Genomic DNA, 24,455 nt, shown 5'->3' with positions numbered 1-24,455 from the left:
TTTTGTTGACTTTCAAAGATCATTAGAAGGAGGGGGTCAACTGGAAGACAGACAACTTCGCTAGGCTCTCATGACAGATTGTCATGAATACTAGTAGTACACCACACCCATTACGGATACGAAAGGTTTGCCCTTCCTAATTTTTTTATGAACGTTCGAGAAATGAATATATGCATTACATAACTAATATGACTGGGTATATATCTCCCATCAAATCTCCCCAATTTTTTTTAACCCAAGGCTTAACATGATTATTAGTAGAATATGTACTATAAGTATGACAAAGTCCATACCTCTATTTAAAATATTTTTTTCTGGTTGTGAATAAAAAATGGAAACACGGTATTGCTATAAAAATGACTCGGCCCCATACTCCCCTCCATTAAAAAAACGTCACGAAACAAAACTTCTCAAGGAAAAAAAGACCTTACATATCACCTTATGAAATAACAATTCAGTGAAATGAGTAGTATCCTATTAATACGTCCGACCACGCCCATTGAATTTATTAATTATTTGTCAGGTGTAGGAAACGAATGTGAGACCTGAGATTTCCTACAGTAAAAGAAAGATGCATTAGCTATTTGAACAATAAGTCAATAATATTATTATCTTCTTAGAAATAAATTCTTAGCAATATGTTTCATGCACTTGCTAAGCCATTGGATTATATGTTTGTATATTATATCATCTTTAGTTTAAAAAACACCCCTCACTACTAGCTGTTCCTGAACTTTTGAATTCAATCCGTGAAATGTTTTAGAACTTTGATTTTCAGGGTATGGTAAAGAGCATTATGAAAACTAAATAGCACATAAAAACTGTCTGGGGGGAGGTCAAAGAGCCTAACTCTTGAGGCAAATCTTAATTATTTCTTATTCTGAACATTTTGATTTTTTTTTCGGGGGGAGGAGGGGGGGGGTAAGGGACTTGAATTTTTTTTACTTAAAATTATTTTTATTAGAAGGTATTTACATAGTGATTATTATTTTTTATTATTTTATTAGAAGGTAATTACATAGTGGAAATTGCAAGCATTTAAATTGCATTGCTTTTATAATTACGGTTTTAAAGAAAGGGTAACTATTTCCGGTTTTGGATTGTTCAATCATCTCAGAGTTCTTGTTGCCTTTCAAAGAGCATTAGAAAGGGGGAGTCAACTAGAAGACTAACAACTTCGCTAGGCCCGAACACATCCAATCAAAATTTTGAGATAGCCATTTTGTTCAACGTAGTTGAAAGGTCCAGAAATTATGTCTTTGAGGATGACAAACCTCCCACAGCCCCCAGGACAAAGGTTATAAGTTATGCCCTAGGGGCATAAAAGGTTTGTATGGAAAGCATTGCCGTAGAAACTAACCAAAAAGGGCTCATTCAATTAGGAATCGAGAGGGATATTGCCCTTATCAATTTTCAAAAGTGATCGGATGATGAATACTCTCCTCCCTACGCCCATCATTTCCACAAACACTTCCGATTAACATTTTGATACACCCATTTTGTTGAATGTAGTTGAAGGGTCTGGAAATTATGTTTTTGAGTATGACAACTACCCACAGCCCTTAGGGCTAAGGTCGTAAGTTATGGCCTGGGGCATATAAGGTTTTTATAGAAACCGTTGTCATAGAAAATTCAAAAAGGGCTCATTAAATTGGGAACTGAGAGGATTAGTGCCGTTATTAATAGTCAAAAGCGATCGGAGGTCAAATGCCCCCCGCGCCCATCATTTCCTCAAACACCTCTGATCAAGATTTTGATATAGCCATTTTGTTGAAAGTTGTTGAAGGGTCCGCAAATTATGTTTTGAGTATGACAACCACCCCCAGCCCTCAGGGCTAAGGTTATCAGTTATGCCCTGGGGGCATATAATATTTTTCATAGAAAGTGTTGTCGTAAAAAACTTCAGAAATGGCTCGTTGGAGTGGAAACTGAGAGGGCTATTTTCCTTTTTATTAGTCGAAATCAATCGGAGGGACAATTACCCCCCCCCCCTTCCATGCCCATCATTTCCCCAGATCTTTCCGATCAACATATTGATTTGCTTCAACGTAGTTGAAAGGCCTTGAAATTATGTCTGTAGGATGACTCTCTCCCCATAGTCCTCAGGACAAGGATCCTAAGTTATGTCCTTGGGGCATATAAGGTTCTTATAGAAGGTTTTGTTGCAGGAGCTTCAAAAAGGTCTCGTTCGATTGGAAATAGCGAGGATTAGAGCATTTTTTATAAGTCGAACGTGATCAGAGGGAGAATGCCCCCCATGCCCATCATTTTCCCAAACAAGTACAATCAAAATTTTGATATAGCCATTCTGTTCAACATATAAGAGAGGTCTGGAAATTATGTTTTGAGGATTCCTGGGGTTATATGACCTTCTTTGTTTGTTCCAGAAAATATAGTCTTTACTTTTGATTGATTCACATTTATACACTGATGGTAAGAGGAGAGTGACACATGGTTTCACTTATAGACATTTGCTTTTGTTTCTTGTGTTAAAACGCCAGTAATGGAAGTTTGTTTAATATGTGAGTTTGTTTCTTAATTATTTATTTTTATTTTATTTTTCTTCTTCGTGTGTTTAGTTGTCGTATTTTTTCCGTCTGTTACTTTTTTAAATTTTTTTTCGTTGTTTTTTTTTCCGTTGAGAAAGGCTTCCAGACGTCGGGCCGAAATGTTCGGAATATTTTTTAATTAAAGGGTCTATTTGTTTCTATTTATGTTTGATTCACTGCTTTATTAGAACTAAACCCCGTTTTTTCTTGCTTAATTTATCCTATATCCAATATAGTAAAAAAATAATGCATTAATATTTTTATAATTCATTTTAGGTGGTCGGAAGCATCGATGCATTGGGCTTAAAGTACTGTGGAGAAATTCGTGCTCAAGAGCCTGGTAGGGAAATCATTGACGAGTTGGAAGACATAGTGGTGAAACTACTACGGAAGTACTGGGAAAATAATCCTCATATAGAGCCAGCTCGACTGATCTTCTTTAGGGACGGTGTCTCTGAGAGTCAGTTTCAGGATGTAAGCTTTTATCCTACTTAATTGTTTCATCGTAAATATTTCATCACACCACATCTGTGTGTGTGTATATATATATATATATATATATATATATATATATATATATATATATATATATATATATATATATATATATATATATATTATATATATATATATATATATATATATATATATATATATATATATATATATATATATATATATATATATATATATATATATATATATATATATATATGTATATATATATATATATATATATATATATATATATATATATATATATATATATATATATATATATATATATATATATATATGTATATATATATATATATATATATATATATGTATATATATATATATATATATATATATATATATGTGTGTGTGTGTGTGTGTGTATATATATATATATATATATATATATATATATATGTATAATTAATAATAATAATTTTATTTCAACCCTTCATACAAATACATGTAAATGCTCGAAGGAGTTATAAAAACGAAAGAAAAAAAATAACGAAAAAATCACACAACGCTACAAAACAAAATTAAACTGCAAGAGAAAACAAACGAAATCAAAATCAGGATTTTAATGCACAAGACTAGCCAATGGAAAGTCGTGTATTGTTCTATTTCGACTTTTGAAACGGGTATACAACTCATCCATTTTCTTACTTAACTCAAAAATATAGTACCTCTGCGAAACATAAGAGTTTCTGAGCCATATGGAAATTCCCAATAAATATTTGCAATACCGAAAAAAAATGAACGAATTTGGTTACGTTCGGTTTTACTAGAGCAATTCCATAAAGGGGTTAAAAAAAAGACATGTGGCGCGAACATGGCGTTACAGAGACGACCGAGCGTAATTTTGTCAAATTGACCTTTAGTTCATGCTATCATACCGTAAGTTTTCCGCAGTTTTTATTTAAGTGCTGCAATAATTAGATTTTTAGTAGCTTTGATAGAATTCCCATACCGGAGTCCGAGATACTCAAACTTATAATTTTGGAGAACTGCCTTCCCGCAAACATCAACAGCACGATTTGGCAATGTTTCGTCATTCAAAACGACGAATTCAAAATTGGTATCTTGGGATATTCTCGCCTAAAAAAAAAACGATTTAGATAGGTCAGAAGTTTGAGAAAATTCGTTAAGAGCCTTAATTTTGGAGAAAAAAAATTATGTAAATTTTCAACCCCATTGTCAAAAAATCTGCATATGCTTCAACCATATAATTTATGGTCTTCTGTGCTTCAATTTTGTGAATCATTGGGGTGGGGGGAGGGGGTTGGAGAACAAACACTTCTAAACTTTGAGAAGAACCTGAAACTAGATGTTAATTTTAACCCTCCCAAAAGTGTCTCCCGATTTATCTCCTCCTAAAAATACTGTGAATAAGGTAGAGGTGTATACTACTTGCGGCCTAGAGTTTTTTGTTCACTGTCGAAAGGACCTTGCTAATAATTTCTAGCTAACCTTTGTCAACCCACTTATGGACCTCTTTGTAAGATTATGTTGGTCTCCTAAACGCCTCTATGTAAGCCTCGTAGGCGTTTTCTTCTGCTTCAGTAAACACATTAGATAGATCTATAGCATTTGATAGGTCTTAGATAAGTTCCTGACGATTAAGTAAGCAGTATTTTATTAGGCGCTCCAACGACAGCCCACCCCCTTCGATCACCGGTACCGACAGTTTTTTTGAATACTCCATAGCCCTATAATACGTCCTACGACACACATTGCCAATCATTCCTACCACAGACATAGCTAATTATTCCTACGACACATATATCCCATTATTACTTTAACGACACACATATCCCACCATTCCTATGACAGCCAGTAGGTGTTATAAGAGAAAGACTGTCCAAGCTATTGTATGCAGCTTAAATGAGCCCATCTGGTCTTATCGTACTTCCGGTGTGATAAGGAAAATGCTTGGAATTGCTTTTATTTTTCGCTGAAATATACCTTTGGATACAAGAGGTCAGGCGCAGAGTACCCGTCAGGGTATAATCATAGATATAAAAGTTTGATGGCGTTTTAGTTATTATTTGAGTTCCACATAGACACTTGATTAGTTTACATTGTTTCAAGTTGGAAAACAATACATTCAAATTCTTAAGAATGAGGGTTATTGCGCTATTGCTTCTTGAAGGAGTTGACACTGATGATATGAAGACAAGAGCTCTGAATGTAGTAGTTGAAATTAAAAGGGATTGTCGACTAACATTTGAGTGGGATGACATGTTATATCATTGAGTAAATTTAAGTCGGAAGAACAATTATGTTTCACAGGAAAAGTAAATATAATGCATATATCGAGAATAAAACATGGATTGGATGCAATCATGAAGCACATTAAGGAAAATGGATTGACTCATCTCATGAGAAAATAGTGAAAATGTATTCTTTTTATTACATTTCTGACAACAAAAATGTTTTAAAAGGATTTTTTTGGTTAGTTATATTAGTTGATCGTTTACTCCACTCTCTCTAGGGGGACCAATAGGTGTTGAGAGTGTGCACAAAGTGGAAACTTGCAATTGCTTGTTTATTCTCTAATCAGTAGTGGGAGCGTCAAGAACGAAAATGGATGGATATGAGAAACAGAAAATCTTACGGAATCTTGTAATATTGGAAAAGTGTTTGAATCTAAATGATCAATTTCAGAGCTTAACTGTTTAAAAGAATATATTCTCTAAAAAATGCCTGAAACTACCCTGAATAATTATTCTACATTTTTGGACTTTTGTATGAGGCTTTAAAGTTGTGCTCCAAATGCTCTTACTTAGTTTATCGATATACTAGTGGAAATAAAACAGAATGAATTTTTGGCTTTGCTTTTAACCACTACCTAGAAATTCGTTTAAGACGGTCATTTTGTAAGACAACAAGAAATAAGTCGAATAAGTTTTGCGACGTCACTCGATTACTCTTCCTCCCTCTAAAAGACATTGCTTTTATTGATCGTGGGTCAGTTTTGTTTGGAAGTGAAACAGTCAACATTAAAAATGTTCTACAAATGCCCACTATGTTTACATGCATTGGGCAGCTGGTTGTCATGTGAGAACTGCACTACAGTTGATGATTATAATGAAAAGTCTAGATTATGAAATCCATGTAAATTGCATACAGGATATGTTGTACAAATTAAGGATTGTAATTCCTGTCTTGAAGAGACTTGTAACTCTCACCCTAAGAGATATATATGCTCCAATTGTCGCAATGATAAGTGTGATCAATGGGAAAATACTTACCCTGGTACGATTGGAAAAAATCCTAAATGTGACTTCTGTTTATTTCTACGGGATTTGTATCGTCGTGGATTTAAATTTTTTGGGAAGAAGAATGTGGGGCATATTTCGGCTGTGAAAAAATCAAGAGATTATGGTTTCTTAGACATCGTTGTGAGGACAATGGTAGTTATGATAATAAATCTACTGGTTTTTATATGCTTGGTACAGAAAGTGATTCTTCATGTGAGAGTATCGTGTGTGACATTACTTCAAATAGTCAAATTGAAGCAAGTGAATTTTACAATATGAATCATAATAGTATCATTGACTTCACAAAGAGATGTAATAAAAATGAAGATACATTATACTGAGGGAAATATGACCCTGACTTGGCACGCCAGGATCAGTACAAGTTGAATCCAATTGATCTGCTGCAACTAATCACTGTCAACAAACGACCTAAATGACGAAGTCGTTAAAAAAGTAATAACACACACAAAAAAAACAAAAAAAACACCTCAAACAAATTACAAAGACACGAAACAAAAACTCAATTACACACTGCACTGCTGGTACGTAAGAAATTTTACTTTTTAAACTCTCAAGTACTGAACAAACATAAGTAATATGAGTATCGTTGCATCAAGCCGCAATTGCTAAAAAATTAAACCCAAAAAATCATCAGTGAATTAAAATATATATATATATATATATATATATATATATATATATATATATATATATATATATATATATATATATATATATATATATATATATATATATATATATATATATATATATATATATATATATATATATATATATATATATATATATATATATATATATATATATATATATATATATATATATATATATATATATATATATATATATATATATATATATATATATATATATATATATATATATATATATATATATATATATAAAAAAAAGAGAGAGAGAGAGAGAGAGAGAGAGAGAGAGAGAGAGAGAGAGAGAGAGAGAGAGAGAGAGAGAGAGAGAGAGAGAGAGAGAGAGAGTAAATAATCATATTAACTAGTCTAAATATGACAAGAGACGGGCAAACAAAATTAAACAGACAGCGATTTACTGCCTTAGCAAACGATACCAAGGGTGGGAAGAAATTTTCTCGTGTACCGTTTAATTTGTTCAATTATAGCTGCCTTCGGGTCCGCAATTTGAAAGTTTTTAACTAGGTGCAAATTTCTTGTCCACGGCGGGATCCACAACAAGAACTTCACATACTTAAAAAACGCGGGTCTGAGCTTTCTTTTCTGTGGCTCGGGAAAAATTCTCAAAAATGGGCTTAGATACAGAAAATGGGGAAGGGATACTGCGTTATGAATTCGAGCCAGAATTAAACGGTTGAAACTGATTTTAAATGAAACTACTCTACTGTAAGCAAAAGTAGATAATTTCGGACACCACGCTGCCTTTTCATAGCGATAAAATAAAAGTTCAAAATAGGGATAAAATCCATTTTAATAGACAGTGTATAGAAAATTCACAAAAAATACCAGATATTTCGGTCACTGTATGTGTGACTGAAATATCTGGTATTTTTTTGTGAATTTTCTATACACTGTGTATTAAAAAGGATTTTATCCCTATTTTGAACTTTTATTTTATTGTGAGCAAAAGCCAGGCGTTTACGGAGATGATCAATAAGAAGGAAGCGGGTAGTTTTGAGGTCCTTTCCAATTGGTAAGCCAAGATAAATATTTTTCGGTACAGGGGAAACAAATAGTTCCCCCAGCCTCACAAACGAGACCTCTTCTTGGCGCCAGTTGAACAGAAAAATATCTGACTTCTGCAGGTTAAATTCAAGGCCAATGTGACTATAATTTGATTGTAGTATGGAGAAGGTGGTCTCTGTACCTTTGACAGTGGGGCTAGGGTTCAGAATTTCATCGGTTTAGGCTATCATCGTAACGTGTATGCCACGAATTATGCATGTTGTCTCGATAGTAGACTTTGGATCAATAATTCAATTATTAAACGCACAAGAAGATGTGACTGATCCTTGTCGAGCACTCTTTTTACTGGGACAACAGGATTCCCTCGGTAGGACAGCATCACGTCTGGTTTACATTCATTGGGGGCTTGACCATGACCAGGAAGTTGGAGTTCAGCCTGTAGGTGGTCGTATATGTTTTAATGAGTAGTAGGATGTCCTTCTTTACACCTCTCTTTCCTATATCCAGAATGAGCTGGTCATGGAGGCTTGAGTCATAGGCATGGCAGACGTCATGCAGACCAATAAGAATAGACTCCTTTGATTCATCAGCGTCAATCAAGACTGAAGTCAAAGCAGAAATGGCGTGGCCGCAACGAAGACCCTTCTGGAACAAAAACTGGAAGAAGAAGTCCAGCATTTTTCCTGGATTTAATCAATCACCAAAAGCTCGAAGACTTTGAAAAGCATTGGTGCTGCTGTGATCGGTCTGAACGAAGCACATTCCTAAGTACCTTTTTCTTTCTTGGGCACTGGTCTAAGCGACCCAGTACTGTAAGCCGATGGTACGAGTCAAGTGGTGAAGATCATCTGAAAGACAAGAGTTAGGTGTCCCATGAAAGAAGTTTGCAATTGCTAAGGTGCAGGGCGGATACACGGTCAATGCCACCTGAGCAAAAAAAAGGTCTTTGTTTTGCAACCGGCGGATCGCGGATGCCACCTGAGATTGGGTAACTAGGAAATCTGTATCTGGAATTGATGAGAGGAAAGATGAGAGCTTTTCTTGAACTGAAATGTTAATATCATGTTTTGGGGCTAAAATCTCATAAAGGTAATAGTTGATCCATGTTAAAGATGGATTATCTGACTCGGGACCCGCTGACTCCTTCTTATCAAACATTTTCAATAATATATTAGGACTTTTAATTACTTTTTTAGAAACCTCAGATTTCAACTTCGCTTGGTGACGAGCAAATTCCTTCCCAAACCTACGTTTAGATGCAACTCTATTCTCTTTAACTGCTCCTGAGCGTATATATATATATATATATATATATATATATATATATATATATATATATATATATATATATATATATATATATATATATATATATATATATATATATATATATATATATATATATATATATATATATATATATATATATATATACATAATAGGAATAATAACCTTTATTCACCCACCATTTACAAAAATAGATTATAGTGGAGCACTACAAAAAGAAAAAAGAAAAGAAAAAGAAACCAGCTTCAAAAAGATAAAGATACAACACTCAGTGTAATTTACGACACTCAAGTAAATGCAGGTGAGAAACGTCATCTATCTAAATTAACTTTTAGCACTAAATTATTTCGAATGCGAGATCATTGTTTGGATGGCTCCTTTAGACCATATTTTTCAAGGCGGGAATTCCTATAACGCTTGGGTATATACGGTAAAAATTTTGCAAATTTATAGTAGCACTTTTTGATGTCTTCAGTGTCTCTCACTGACAGCGTGTAGGATGCACCGGCAAGGTAGGTTATATGTGGTGAGCATACTGAACAATAAATCGAGGCAAGAGATTTCCTGGAGTAGCGTCTGCGATTCGGCACTACAGACGCATAAGCACATTTGATGGCTTTAGTTGTTTGCTTAACAATTGCTTGTCTAGTTTTAATAATTGTTTCCGCAATCGTTATACCAAGATATCTCAGCTCCGATACGGTAGGGACAACGTGATTTCCGAGAGTGACAGAATCACTTTGCTGTGCATTAAAGGACAAAAAGTTTGCACTTATCAATACTAATAGAAAGCCCAATAGATTGAAAATCACTTAAGAGTCGATTCAGGTTCTCTTGTAAGTCTGCTTAGGATCTACTGAGCAGAAGGGCATCATCAGTGTAATCCAAGTAAGATAGGTCAGTGCCATGCAATAGGAGAGAGGGCAAGATACGGTACAGAATGCTGGAGATGGCATGTTTGAAAATAAGAGGACTTAGAACACTAACCTTGCCTCACACCTTTTCTGATTTTTACAGGATCTGAAATTTTGCCTTTCAACTTGGCCAACACAGTTGAATTATCGTACCGAAATTTCAGAGTACTCACTATGCTCGAACTTACTCCACTGTGCAGTAGAACATTCATTGCTTGCATTTGATTGATGCTATTGAATGCTTTCGATATATCAATAGTCCAAATATACAGAGGTGACTTTTTTCCTTTCGAGTCCATAAGTACGTTAGCAAGAAGGCGACGAGCGTCTGCGTACCCAAGACCTTTCTGGAATCCAAGCTGATTGTCCCCAAAGTGTCCAGCATCAAGCCCAGAGAAGATCACATTTTCAAACACTTTGCTCAAGATGCACGAGACGGTTATGGGTCTATAAGATTTGCATTTGTTTGGATATTTTCCTTTTTTGGTGACAGATAAAATGACCCCTTTCAGAAAACAGTCTGGAACAAAACCCATGGAGATGCACATCTGGAAGATAAGCTGAAGATGGAAACAGAAGCATTCAGGTAAGTGCTTGTCGTGTTTTATTGAAAGGCCATCGCTGATGAGGTGACAGTGGGATGATACCCTCTGTGGGGTAGATATGTCATTTCAGTCTTTCGTTCCTAACCTGAGTAGAGACTGATGAGAGATGAGGTGTTTCGTGACCTTTTTAAACCTTTTACACTTGGTCGTGATTTCAATCGCTCACCAAGAGATCGAGAGCTGGAACTGTGATTTTGTAAAAAACTTTATTTAAATTTTTGCCTGCCCCCCAATTGTGTTGTGTAGAGGCTGCAAAATCCGTGTTAACCGGAGCAATATTTTCCTTAGCCAGAAATAACGCAGAGCAAAACAGCTTATCATACCAACTGCCAAGACCATAGTCTGACATTGACGAACAGCCTTTGTAATAATCCATTCCATGACCCAATTGTCGTGGTTAGAGAGTTTTAACGTAGCAATCAATATCAGGACAGACAAAAGTATTTTTTTTTCTATTAGCCATACCGTTGTTGTTGTTGTTTAATGGGTCGAACTGACATTCAGTCTCAGCCAAACCTTTCTTTATTACTAGAGGATCACCTAAGTCACTTTTTAATGTTAATTGACATAGTTCCAAATACGAAGTGTCTACAAGAATATAATGAAGTTGCATTATGTTAAGCTGATGATTATATTTTACTGATGTTTCATGGGTGGTTTTTTGCTTAAGAAAACGTAGGAGGGGAACACTTGAATTACAAACTCTCAACGTTTCAGCAAAAGAAGCATAAAAAAATATACAAGTGTCCGAGGCGACACTGGGTAGATAGTCTGCAAAAGTAACACGATTCATCACACTGTCAGTTCCTGCATTTTCACCATTGATTATATTCTCTTTAAAGCCAAGAACGTCTCTCAGATTATCATTGAGATGAATCAGTTCATTGTCCAAGGGTGAGCCAATGCAAATCTTTCATTGAATAATTAAATTGGAATGTATCATTTTTACGAGCAGAGATTCAAAATTAAGTTACATTATATTGCAAAAAATTTGACCCTGACTTTGCAGGACAGGATTTGTACAAGTTGAATCCCAATGAGTAGAGATTTTTCTATTGATTTTACGACACAAATTAATCGTATTACCAAATTCTTTGTATTTCAGTGTGACACGGGGATATTCAGCAGATGTAAGTGCTACTATCCATACTTTTATATCATACGTACGGTCTTTTCTCAGGATATCATATGCATTTTTGAGAATAGAATCTAGAAGAGCAACTTCATAATTTTAATCTTCGAATTTGACGGCGGGGGGGGGTTGTCTAAAAATCACTTGTTTTATTCAAATCATTGGAGACGGGACCAGAGACGTTGTACATACACGTCACATAGAAATTATTGGGCATTATGCACGACCTCAGCGGATATCCACGAATCAAAATCAGAGTTGTATCCTTGCCAACGAATAAGGAACTGTCTTTTGCCCCTGCGAGTAGGAGTCTTTAATATCTGTTCAATCTGAAACATTTAAGTGTTTTAACTTTTTGTAATTATTAATCGTAAAATCTGCCAAAAATTTCTTCATCTTTCATGTCATGCAGACAATACGTTATGGGTTAGTATCTAAGATTCAGGAGATTTTAAAAATTTTAGTGGACCATAAGTAGTTATGCTTTTCAAAAACATTAGAAGTTGAATGATTCGAACATTATCACCAACATTGAATTTCTTCCTTTCCACTTCCATCCAACCATTGGAATATTGCTTAAGAAAAGTGTCAAGTGTATTTTCATCTCCTCGATGAACTTCCATAGAGTTAGAGTTGGATAGAGATCAGTAAGGACGTTGATTATACATAAACATGATTTTATCCAAATTATGAATAAAACCAGCAGTATTTTTCAATGTAGAATATCTTGAAATAAAAAGTCGAATAGTTTTTATCAATTGCCTTTATTGGACTATGACTATGATAGAACATTGTATTACACTTTATAAAACCTTCTTCTTTTTAATGAGGATTATTAAATTCACTATCCTGATCCGTTTGAATCTTCTTACAACAATCCTGTTCAAGGATGATTTCAAGAGCTTTAGCAACTTGATCACTTCACTTTGACCACAGTGGAATGGCATACACATAATGACTAAAAACACTGATTGCAAGTAGAATGTACTTGTATGGCTCATTGTGACGCCGTTTAATCTCATCTAGAGTCAAAAGATCTGCTTGTAATATTTACCATAGGAATAAGGCTTTAGTTTTTCGATAGTGAATACCACGGAATTCTCTTTGACCGTATGTGTATGATGTAGGGTGTAACCTGATTCATGCTCTAAATACTCTGCCGCTAGCTTCTATTAAAGCACAGTAACTTGAGCAAGTGTTGTGGGTGAACTTAAAGTTTCCACTTCACCAATATTTTTCAATTGCTTCAACTATTTTGAACGTAAACACGTAGAGAAGCGTCCACCCCCCTTTTGCAAACTAACTGGGGATGGTGAGGTTGATGCAGTAATAGTAAGACGCCTTTACTTGAGTCCCCCCCACTTTTGTAAAATCCTCAATGCCTCTTGGCATGCTAGAATTTTCGAAAATGATTTAAAATTATCTTTGGGTATTATACTAAATTCCTTTAATCGCTTTAAAATATTTTTATTGCCAAAAAGACTTTGGGGTAAGTTTGATGGGTTTAAAAATATACAAATGACTGTCAAACGATACAAGCCTTGTACGATATGTGATCAAATCTGGTAACAAATCAAGCAGAATGAAGGTCTTGCCATGGATTATAACCTGATTCCCACCACCACTACTAGCATCAATTTGAACTTGTTCACTTTCAGTGAGATAAGTCAAGAGGCTTCTACACTGCTCACGATAAGAATAAGGAATTAGGGCTGCAACACTTGTCAAAACTTAAGACGAATCTTCTTCTTCTTTTGGTGGTAATGGTAGTGATGACGTAGAATTTTAAGTTATTTCCTTTTTGTGATCAATGAAATTTACGTTGACTGGTCTCTCGCGGTAGGGTTTATGTTTGTCGACTCGTCGATGTGCATTTTGAAGCAAAATTTATTTTTCATCGTCGGTAATTGTCTCATTGTTAATGAATTTATTGATATTGTCCTCAAAGTGCTCCTTTGGCGAAAGAGCGAGTTCAATTGGAGTCAGTTTTTAGGGTTTGGCCATCTAGAGAAAACTGTTGCTTTTGGTTGTTGCTAGAGAACGTACAAGTGAACGATGTTGCTTTGTCTGTAGCTTAACTACTTCTGGCACTTGGACACTGCCTTCAATTTAATTTAAACAAAGCTCTGATACGAGATTAATGAATTCTCTGTCAACACCATATTTGAGTATGGCATTCCTAAGCTGTGGTTTTGAGTTACCTAGGACAATGAATAAATGTTGGTGTTCATGTAGTTTCTTCAATGTCAAGATTGCAACTAACGACCATTTTAACTGTCCACTGGCAGTTATAGGGTAATTTCATTGTCAAAAATATCAGTTACCACACGTAGATCCTCGGGTGTATTCTGATTCATGTCCAGTAGAATATAACCATAGGGTTTGTGTGTAGCCTGATTGTATGCCGAGAGTAAAAATTTTTGTTCAACCGAGTATAGTTGTCTGTCTTAAGTTATGATACACTTGCTCTGATGAAAGATATTGTGTAGAATTAGGGTTACGGATATCTGTCTATGATGAGATCAGAGTGTTTACAATTTTAACATCTCCTGATACCATTCTTCAATAGATTCAGCTAAATTATCAATAATCAACCAAGAGTTTGGTTCAATGCTATTAAAAATATCGAGTTCCTGTATGAATTTCGTGTCTGGGGCAACAGTTTTTATTTTATCATAGGATTCTTTCCAAACACTGTTGCAACAGTAAATGTTTTTTTGATTTTTTTTAAATATCTCATTACGATTTTGAATTATTTTTGTTAAAAGCGTCATTTTGCCAGACATTGATAGTCCGCAAAGAAACGAACTGAATGGAGTTTTAAATTGATACAGAGTCCCTCACATCAATGTCAAATTACAACTTATTGTAGAATACATTTGTCGCTTGAATAAATGATAATAATTCTCTAATGGTTTCAGAACAATAAATTGAAAGAATAATATATGTTTTTTATTTACAAATAAAAAGCGCTACAAAAAATAAATCGAAACAATAATACATGTTTATTTACAATAAATAGTACTACAAAAAAAATAGTTATAACACTTAGAAAGGGGTCCCCCCGGAAGGGCATAGCGGCCGCTGGTGACAGCCAGCCGATGGCAGGATCTTCCCTTGCACGAACGCAGGCGCGGGGGCGGAAACATTTTTTTTAAGAATTTTTTTGACAAAAACACTCACATATGACTTTACTTTGCTTAAGAACATAAAACACCGCTGAGTTGAGGGAAAAAGAACCCCCTCCTATCAATATAAAAAAGGATCCCACCCAGCACCATCTACTATTGGATTTTTTCTTGACCGAGATGACGTCTATAGTCTTTACATACACGTTGGTCAGAAGTTACATAATGTCTGTGGAGTAGCACCTTCACACAGTCCGCACACACATACACTTTATCCGATACGGGGGACTTGGTATTTTTTTTCAACAAAAATTTGCAGTTTTTAAGTTTTAAAGAGCAAATCGCCATGACTTTCTTTCTTAAAAATAGACTGCTTTCCACACAGTTTCTATAAACACTCATGTTGAAATTATGATTCACATAGTGTCTAGGCACCCCTTTGAACACTTTTTGATTTCCTAAATGTGTGTTTGCACACAGTATACCTTTGGACCTGCAAGCAAACTGTTGGAAATCCAGTCGCTCCCCGTCTCAGATTTTAAAATTAATAATTTATTTGGGACCAGGCTCTTCACTAGCTCCGGGTGAATGGACTCGTCCCAATTGGTAAACTCCATTCGAGAGCTAATGTTTTTGCCTTTGTCCAAACCTTCTAACAAATTCTCGGTTTAACTTTCAGCAAAAGAAAATCGGTATCCCCATGATATACTTGAATTTCTCTCTCCCCCGACCATTGGCGCCTACATCGTAAAAGAATGACAACGTGAGTTTTTTTTAAGCTTCTTTTATTTTGCTGCCACTAGAATATTTTATTTTAGATAACGATTCTTTTTTTACTTTGCAAGAGGACCATATTATAGTCTATGATAGTTAATGATGTGAACTTTGGATTGGAAATGATTCGAGCACATTCCTTTGTGTCGGCCGCAACGTCACGACGACTTTGATTGCGCACACTTTCATATATTTTACCGAAGGCCGAATTTAAAATGAGTTTAAAGATTTATTTTTCAACCTTCGTTTTCGCTTCTGAACGTTTACTGACGAAAATGTCAATAAATGTTTTCAAATAGGGTTTTTGATCCAATTGGAGGGCTCTATGTATCTTTGTGACATTGAAACTATTAGCTAGGGTCAACTGCAAAAGAATATGATTTACAACGGTATTCTCTTTCGGATGAAGGTCGGTAATAGGTTTTTGTTTTGAAGGTATCCAGTGCACGCCAAAGGTCGGTAATAAGGTTTTGCTCTGAAGGTATCCGGTGAAAAACAAAATCCGTCCCCGAGTCATGAAGCTTCACCAGCATTTCACCATCAATATCGAAAACCCATCCTTGTACTCCAGTTTCTCAACATTTGCAATGTCGAGGAAATTTAAAGCACAAGAAATGTTAAGCCAGTTGTAATTACCACACGGCAAGAATTAGTAAGACACTGCCGACGAATAAAGGGATTTCATATCCAAAAACTGCATCTGACTTTATACCAGTGTCCTGTCCAGTCGGTCTGTTTTAAGAATATGATCTCCGTGGAAAACATACCCTCACCTAATTGATCTCTGCATAGATAGATGCTGATCTACGTTGGTGATGAAGCCTATTTGCTCTTTATTGATTTTAAGAATTAAAACCATCTCCAGATGAGGAGTGGAAAAACAATAGCCCAATTTTCCTGTAGAATTTGTCCGTGTTCTTAGACACAATATCCAGCAACGTCAATAAATCACTTGCCAGGTGCCTTCTACAATAATCCTCCCCAGTTGTATACACTCCCTTAGCCCAAACCCTCTTAGCAAATTCATAGTCGGCAGTGGTGCATTGACGCTCGTGAAGTGAATCATAAAACGATTCAAAAGGACGGTAATTTATCCTCAAGAAGCCTCGGAGTGGATTTGTAGTACTCATACGGGTATATTCCCTTACACATTAATAAATCATACATTTCATCGTCTGGAAAGTGTTGTTTAAGGAAGGGGAAACTATTAAAATCATCGCTTTGCTTTAGTTGAATTAATTTACTTAGGGATTTGGGGAAAAAGCAAACGTGCCAACGCCGGTAATACGAATTACATTTTATAGCTGGAATTGTGTATATAAACAGGTAGAAAATAATGTTGACTTATGTCCCGGGATGGTTTTTATTATATATCTTATTCCGGTAAATTTTAGCGTTAAGGGGGAAATTTAATCTTAAGGGTTTACTCTAGGGAGGTTGACTTCAACTGTAGTTCTGGGGAGTATTTAACCTAGCTATTGAGGGACGCAATTTTGTCTCAGTCTCTTGGTCTCTACTTTTTAAGAAGTGCTACCACAGCACCATAGGCATAAAGCTAAAGTAGTCACTTACTAAGCTATTTTTAAAATCAATACATAAGGTTTCCAAAATCGGATATTTATGGAAACAAGCTTCGAGACACAAGGCTAATCTGAGATATAATTGCCTGAATAGACGCAAATAAGACTGTAATATATTTATTTAGTAGTAACATGGGTAAAATAGGATATTTTAGAAGTTTTATTTTCAAGCATATTCACTACATTATAAAGTTTTGAAGTTTATAAAGGGCTATTTTATTTTTTGTCCAATACTGGTATTATGTTCAAGGGAAATGGAATTATGAACTTCGTTCAAGATATCTTTGCTGATAATATTCGAAGCTCGGTGATCTTTCATTGTCTGGGACACGACACAAGAAATGTCCTTCATTAGGTTAGACTTAATGTTCATTAGTTCCACTTGGTTTTCATTTATTATCTCCCTCAAAATTTGATGCTGCAGTAGTCAGAGTTGACAGCACTAGGCTCGATTTTGTTTAAATTTTAGTTTGGTAGTGATAAATAGGTTTTACTTAGAGTCTTGAAAATGTCAGGGAGTAAATGCGGATCTTCAACAGCCTTATTTGCATCTTTATCTATCCTCGTACAAGCTTCTTTAAATTGGTCATTCCAGTTACAGATATGTGCTTCAGATATACTATGCTCCGAATGGGTACCGTAGCAAAAGACTAGAAATCTAGCTTGATTTGTCTGGTCTTTGGTTGTTTTAGTAGCCACTGAGGGCCATAAGGGGTATCCCTATACGAATCTTAGACAATATCGATCTGTTTTTATTTTTCACTTTACGAAATGCATTCGTGGGGGGGGGGCATACTTCAGGTAACAAACTTCAACAATAAAATGTTCTATTGCCAGCCCAAAGAGCTCACGTTAGTAACATAAGTTTGGTTTTTCATGCAAGCTCAACAAATTATCGGATTCAATTGAAAACTTGTTTATTTTTTCACTCTTTGAACTCTGACCAAAGGCAAAAATCCTCTGTTTCCAGAAAGGCTAAGGGTATCAAGTTAAAATTTATAGAAAACTTGGGAGGGATGTCAAACAAAATGAAAACACACTATTTGCAGGAGCTTTCTCAAAAAGGCAAAACAGCAATATGTAAGAAACAGCTCAGGGTATTAAGTTCAAACTTTAAAGGAATGCTAAGGGGCTATTGAAAAGGGAACTGAGGACAGCCAGCCACCCCTTTTTCTTGCCCTTAGATGCCTCTGTCCCCTTAGCACTGATAAGAAAAAATTTTTATTATGGACCTTTTGACGAATTTGACTAATAAAATAGATAAAAAGGTAAAACCATTATGCCTTCAAGGATACCTTGCCCCCTATCCACAGCTCCTGAGGCAATGAATGTAAATTATGGAATTTGCCCTTTTTTATAAACAGGATTTATGCTTTAGAAAAGGAGAATGTTTGATCGCGGTTGTGTCTGAAAAAGCTAAAGATGTTAAGGTGAAACTACAGAGAGTGTTAAGGGGGATTTTAAACTAAATCAAAAGACACTGTTTGTATCCAGGCTACCAATAGGAGGAATTTGCAAAATTTTAGAAACTGTTAAGGGTATTTGCTAAAAACTTTCGGGACCACTACTATTACTGTGGCTGCAAATGCGACTGGTTGTGACTGCTGCTACTTGCGATTAACCTCAAAAACTTGTGACTGTGACAGCAACTGCTTGCAACTGTGACTACTTCTACTTGTGACTATTTTTGGGGAATTTTTAGGGGATGCTAAACAAATTCAAAACACATATTATGTGCCTGCTAGTTGTCAAAAAGGCACATCAGCAATACCTCAGGAACGACTGAGGGCATTCAGTTTAAACTTTCAAGGTATGTTTAACGAGACTATCTGTGACTTTGACTATTTGTGACCATAACTACTTGTGACTTTAAATACTTGCGACTGAAATGATTTTTACTGTGACTAAGCTGTGATTATTTGCAGCTAAGGCTGTGACTATGCGTGTACTATGACTATTTGCAGCTAAGACTATTATCATTGCAGCTATTATCATTGGGTAAGGGAAAAATGTTTGATCCTGGGTCTGTCCAAAAAGGTTGTGTATTGAGGCAAAACTTTTGGAAATGTTGAGGGGTATGTTGAGCTATGGGGGTATGTTAAGGGTATTGGGGCAAAACTTTGGGAAATTTTGAGGGGTATGTTGAGCTATGGGGTATGTTAAGGGTATTGAGGCAAAACTTTGGGAAATGTTGAGGGGTATCTTGAGCTATGGGGTTATGTTAAGGGTATTGAGGCAAAACTTTTGGAAATGTTGAGGGGTATGTTGAGCTATGGGGTATGTTAAGGGTATTGAGGCAAAACTTTGGGTAGTGTTGTGGGGTATGTTGAGCTAAATCAAAAGTAAATATCCGTATCCAAGTTACCAAAAAGGCACATCTGCTATATTTTAGGAAAGGGTAATGGTATTGACTTGGAATTTTCAGGGCTACTATTACCACTGCTACTAATGCGGCTGCAAAGGAGACTGATTACGATTACAAATGTGACAACTTGCAACTGTGAATGCTTGCAATTCCTACTACATCCGCTTGTGACTACTTTCAAGGTAGGTTAAGGAAGAATTTTTTAAACATTAACGTTGAAAAAAATGTATCAGTTTTGATGTCTTGTTACTTTGATGAAACTTTGATGTTCAGAAAAACCAAGATGTTGAAATATGAAATGTTGAAAACTTGAAGCTGTGACAATAAGAAACGTACAAAAATTAGTATAAAAAAAAATCCGAAAATGAAGAAGTTTTTATAAGGGTCATACAAACATCTTAAAACGAGAAGAAATAAATTTTGTAATAATTCAAACCTGATCCGACTTAAAATTATCATTAAGGAGTAAAAGAAACCAAAACCGTACAGATATTAAATAAACAATCATAGCAAACAACAGGTACTAATATAAATGAATAAATAAACCTTAAAACGAGTAACACTTAAATTATTCGAACTTAAAACAAACACAAATCACAATAACAAGAGTTTGTCAACTGCCCCCTTCCTCCCCCAAAAACTGTAAAGTTATAAAGGCTACTGCGTCATTCTTACGGCTTTTGGGTTTGATCCTGCTGAGGTGTAATTTTCTCATTTTTGCACTTATAAAAGACACATTTTAACTTATAGCTTACTATTTTAACTTAACACTTATAACGAACAAAATAATTAAAAAAAAAATTCCAAAAAAAATTTTTTTTAAGAAAAGCAAAGGCCATTTTAAACTTAAGATTAGAAGATAGAAATACCTTTTAAAATTCAAACCCAAAACGACTCAAAATCACCATTAAGGAATAAATGAAACCAAAACCGTATAGATATTAAATAAACAATCATAGCAAACAAATCATAGCAAATGTAAAGCAGGTACTAATATATATGAATAAATAAATTTTAATACGAGTAACACTTAAATTATTCGAACTTAAAACAAGCAAAAATCACAATAACAAGAGTTTTTCAAATGTCCCCCTCCCCCTCCCCAAACTGTAAAATTATAAAGCCTACTGCGTCATACGTGCGTCTTTAGGTTTGATCCTACTCAGGTATAATTTTTTCATTATTGAAGTTATAGCAGACACATTTTTGAAAATAAAGATCTATCAGGGAAATCCGCTATTCTGTGACTTGAATTTAGATTTGAGGTTTTCCAACAAGATTTCAACGTAATCTGTAAAGGTGTAAAGTCGTTAAATATTTAACCAAGTGGTGTCGTTTTCTGTCGCATTCTACATACTAAGTATATTCTGAAGCATAAACTAAAACACATTCTGGCCGAGTTTAAACTTAGCTTTAAAACATATAGAATATGCTACTAAAATATTTAAACTAAACTAATTGTTTGGGTTTGTAAACATTTATGCTTATTCAGTATTTCTTGTGCTCTTTCATCATTCAGTTTATTCAATATCTGCAAAATAAATATTAACCTATTACTTACTTTTATTTTTTACTTCAATTTATGCAGCTTCTAAAATTGGAGTTTAATCAAATGCGTAAAGCTGTAAGGAAAGCTTGGCAAAACTTAGCCTTATAGGCTACAGAATACCCTACTATAATATTTGTAACCAACCAATAGTTAAAATAATTATAACCTTTATTTGTGGTATGACAGACATTCATAATCATTCATTTTTAAGGCCAAAAGGCTTCTTAAAAAAATAACATTCACCTATTATTTGACTTTGGTTTAAATTTGAATTTACTGATTTCAGGTTCTCAAAACGGAATTCAATGCAATCCGTAAGGCATGCTGGAAAATACGTCCTGATTATTCACCACCAATTACGTTCATAGTGGTTCAAAAACGTCATAATACAAGATTCTTCGCAGAGCCAGGCCAACCCACTGTGGGAAGAAACCAAAATATACCCCCTGGTACAGTTGTTGACAACTTAATAACTCACAAACAAGAGTTCGATTTTTACATCTGCTCCCATGAGGGTATTCAGGTAATTTATAGAGAATAATAGAATTGAATTTCAAATTTCTTTCACAGTTTCACAGTATGGTTGCCGAATATGAATTTTGCGTCACAAATAGCACACATATATATATATATATATATATATATATATATATATATATATATATATATATATATATATATATATATATATATATATATATATATATATATATATATATATATATATATATATATATATATATATATATATATATATATATATATATATATATATATATATATATATATATATATATATATATATATATATATATATATATATATATATATATATATATATATATTTATATCGTATCGAAAGAAATTGACCTTCACGTCAATGCATTGTACAAAACACAAATACGAAGAGTGAAAACTTAGTTAAGAAGTAAAAAAAAATGTATATATATATATATATATATATATATATATATATATATATATATATATATATGTATATATTTATATCGTATCGAAAGAATTTGACCTTCACGTCAATGCATTGTACAAAACACAAATACGAAGAGTGAAAACTTAGTTAAGAAGTAAAAAAAAATTTAATTAATGACTTTTTTTCGTGGCTATTATACAATTAAATAAAACTTGGAACAAACCTCTTCTGATATCCTTCAGGTATAGTGGGGATGAGAGTCAGTTTGGGTGCATTTTGGGACTTTATACGGGACGGCCTGTTGTGGACGGGAAGGTAGGTTTCGGGGATTATGGGACGTAATTGGGGAACAGTCAGGGTTATGGTTCCAAAACGAAAACACAGGAGGTCCCTTTTCTCGGCCAAGGTGGTGGGTTTGAACTTACCTGTGGTAGATGATGATATGGAACCTCCCCTTCACAATTTATGATTGTTTTTGGACATTTTCTAAGCACTCATTCTTGGACGTTTTCAATCTTATAAAAATGTTCTAAAGAAAGGCCACAACGCCACACTGGACAAACAAAATCCAGCTTTAGTCAAATAAAAGAACAATACAATTTGAGAAGGTGCTTAGGAGGGCTAGAAAATTATATCAAAGTTTAAGAAGAGAAACCGAAGGGAAAGCTTGTTTGTTGATGTTTTTAACATGGGCATCCCACTTCAAGTCAGCAGTAACTGTCACCCCAAGTAGTTTAATGCATTTGACAGAGAAAATTCAATTTCTAATGCTTTACACAGTGTAGGGGCTTTAAATTCTTTGTAGTAAAATTTGAAAGATAAAATTGGCCTTGACAGAAAATTTAGTGATTAACTTGTAGCAGCGATGTGCACAGACTTGGTGCTAGAATTATCTTTCATTAGAATTTAAATAAAAATCAAATTTATAAAAAATATATAATTAGTCTCAACAGAAATCACACACGAAATAGGATTTGTATGGTTGTAGCAGAAATGTGCGCAGATCTTTCAAATTTGTTTGTAGTTTTATCTTCCATTAGTAGTTAAATAAAATACATTCGAAAGAAAGATGAATGGAATTGAAGAAAAAAATTGAAGAAAGGAATTGAAAAAGGATGAAAGGAAAATGAATACTTAGAAGACAAAACTTGTAAGAAGAAGAAAGATGAATAAGACTTGGAAGAAATTATAAAAATCAACAAAAGCTGAATCGATTCTAGCATGGGTGTGCGTCGACACTTGTCGACAGTTTGAACTTTCATTAGTAGTTAAATAGAATTATATTAAAATAATATATAAGATCTCAAAAGAAAATGAGACTCAAAAGAGAAATTTAAATAAAACAGAGCTGAACAGATTGTAGCAGTGGCGGGCAAAGTTCGTTTGCACTTATTGGTTGTTTCAACTTTCATTAGGATTCATATAAAATTAAAATCGAAAGAAATGTGAAATCTGGCCAAATACAGATATAAAATAAATGTGAGCTGAATGTTTTGTTGCAAAGGTGTGCTCATATGTATCGCATTTGTATATAGTTTTAGCATTTACTACTATTTAAATAAAACTAAAGTTTTATCTCTTTTTTATTGATTTTTTTAGTGTTTATTTGAGTGATGATTCGGTTAGTTGTATAACTCAGTAATTGTGTACTGGTTACGTTTTTTAATCATATTTGTGCTTTGTCTTTAACCGGTCGTCAAGCCGCCATGCATTATTTTTATTTAAGTTGTTGAATCCAAAAAAAAAACATAAATCAGTATCGACATAAAATATAAAATGCCATTTTAAGCAAATTAAAAATGAGGAAGAGGGGGTAATTGGAAGGGAAAATTATTAGTAAGATCTTCATATTCATATTACTGCTGGTTTTTTATTTTATTATCGGGGCATCACCAGTAACTTTATGGGGCCTATGTACGAGTTCTCTATAAGGTAAAATAAAATATTATTTTTCTGAAGTAGTTCAAACATGAAATCATCATAGGCAGTGCAATAGTGCCACCTAAGTAAAGAGCGAAGTGGACAGAATTTTTTTTTCATTGGCAGTTTTGTGGAAGGAGTTGTCGTAGAGACTTCGGAAAGAAGCAGTTCAATTTGAATTTGAAAGTTCTAACGCTCTTTTCAAGAGTCAAAAGCGATTAAAGAGCAACCAGCCCCCCTTCCACGTACCTTTCTTCCCCAGA

The 24,455-nt window shown here is 34.4% G+C and overlaps 1 protein-coding gene across 1 annotated transcript in view; it reads left to right on the top strand.

Annotated features, from left to right (window-relative positions):
- LOC148942427 (protein argonaute-2-like) overlaps positions 1–24,455 on the top strand; it is a 295,554-nt gene that overhangs the window by 224,975 nt on the left and 46,124 nt on the right. The window contains exons 19-20 of the mRNA XM_089103040.1: positions 2,826–3,023; positions 21,628–21,864. Of these exons, the coding sequence (XP_088959166.1) occupies positions 2,826–3,023; positions 21,628–21,864 (435 nt within the window). The remainder of the gene's footprint in view (positions 1–2,825; positions 3,024–21,627; positions 21,865–24,455) is intronic.

This window comes from Artemia sp. Qi Xiang Cuo, chromosome 17 (genome assembly GCF_049724085.1).
Source record: "Artemia sp. Qi Xiang Cuo chromosome 17, ASM4972408v1, whole genome shotgun sequence".
NCBI classification, from domain to species: Eukaryota; Metazoa; Arthropoda; class Branchiopoda; order Anostraca; family Artemiidae; genus Artemia; species Artemia sp. Qi Xiang Cuo.
The sequence above is the reverse complement of the archived record's forward strand: the minus strand, read 5'-3'. Positions and strand labels throughout refer to the sequence as shown.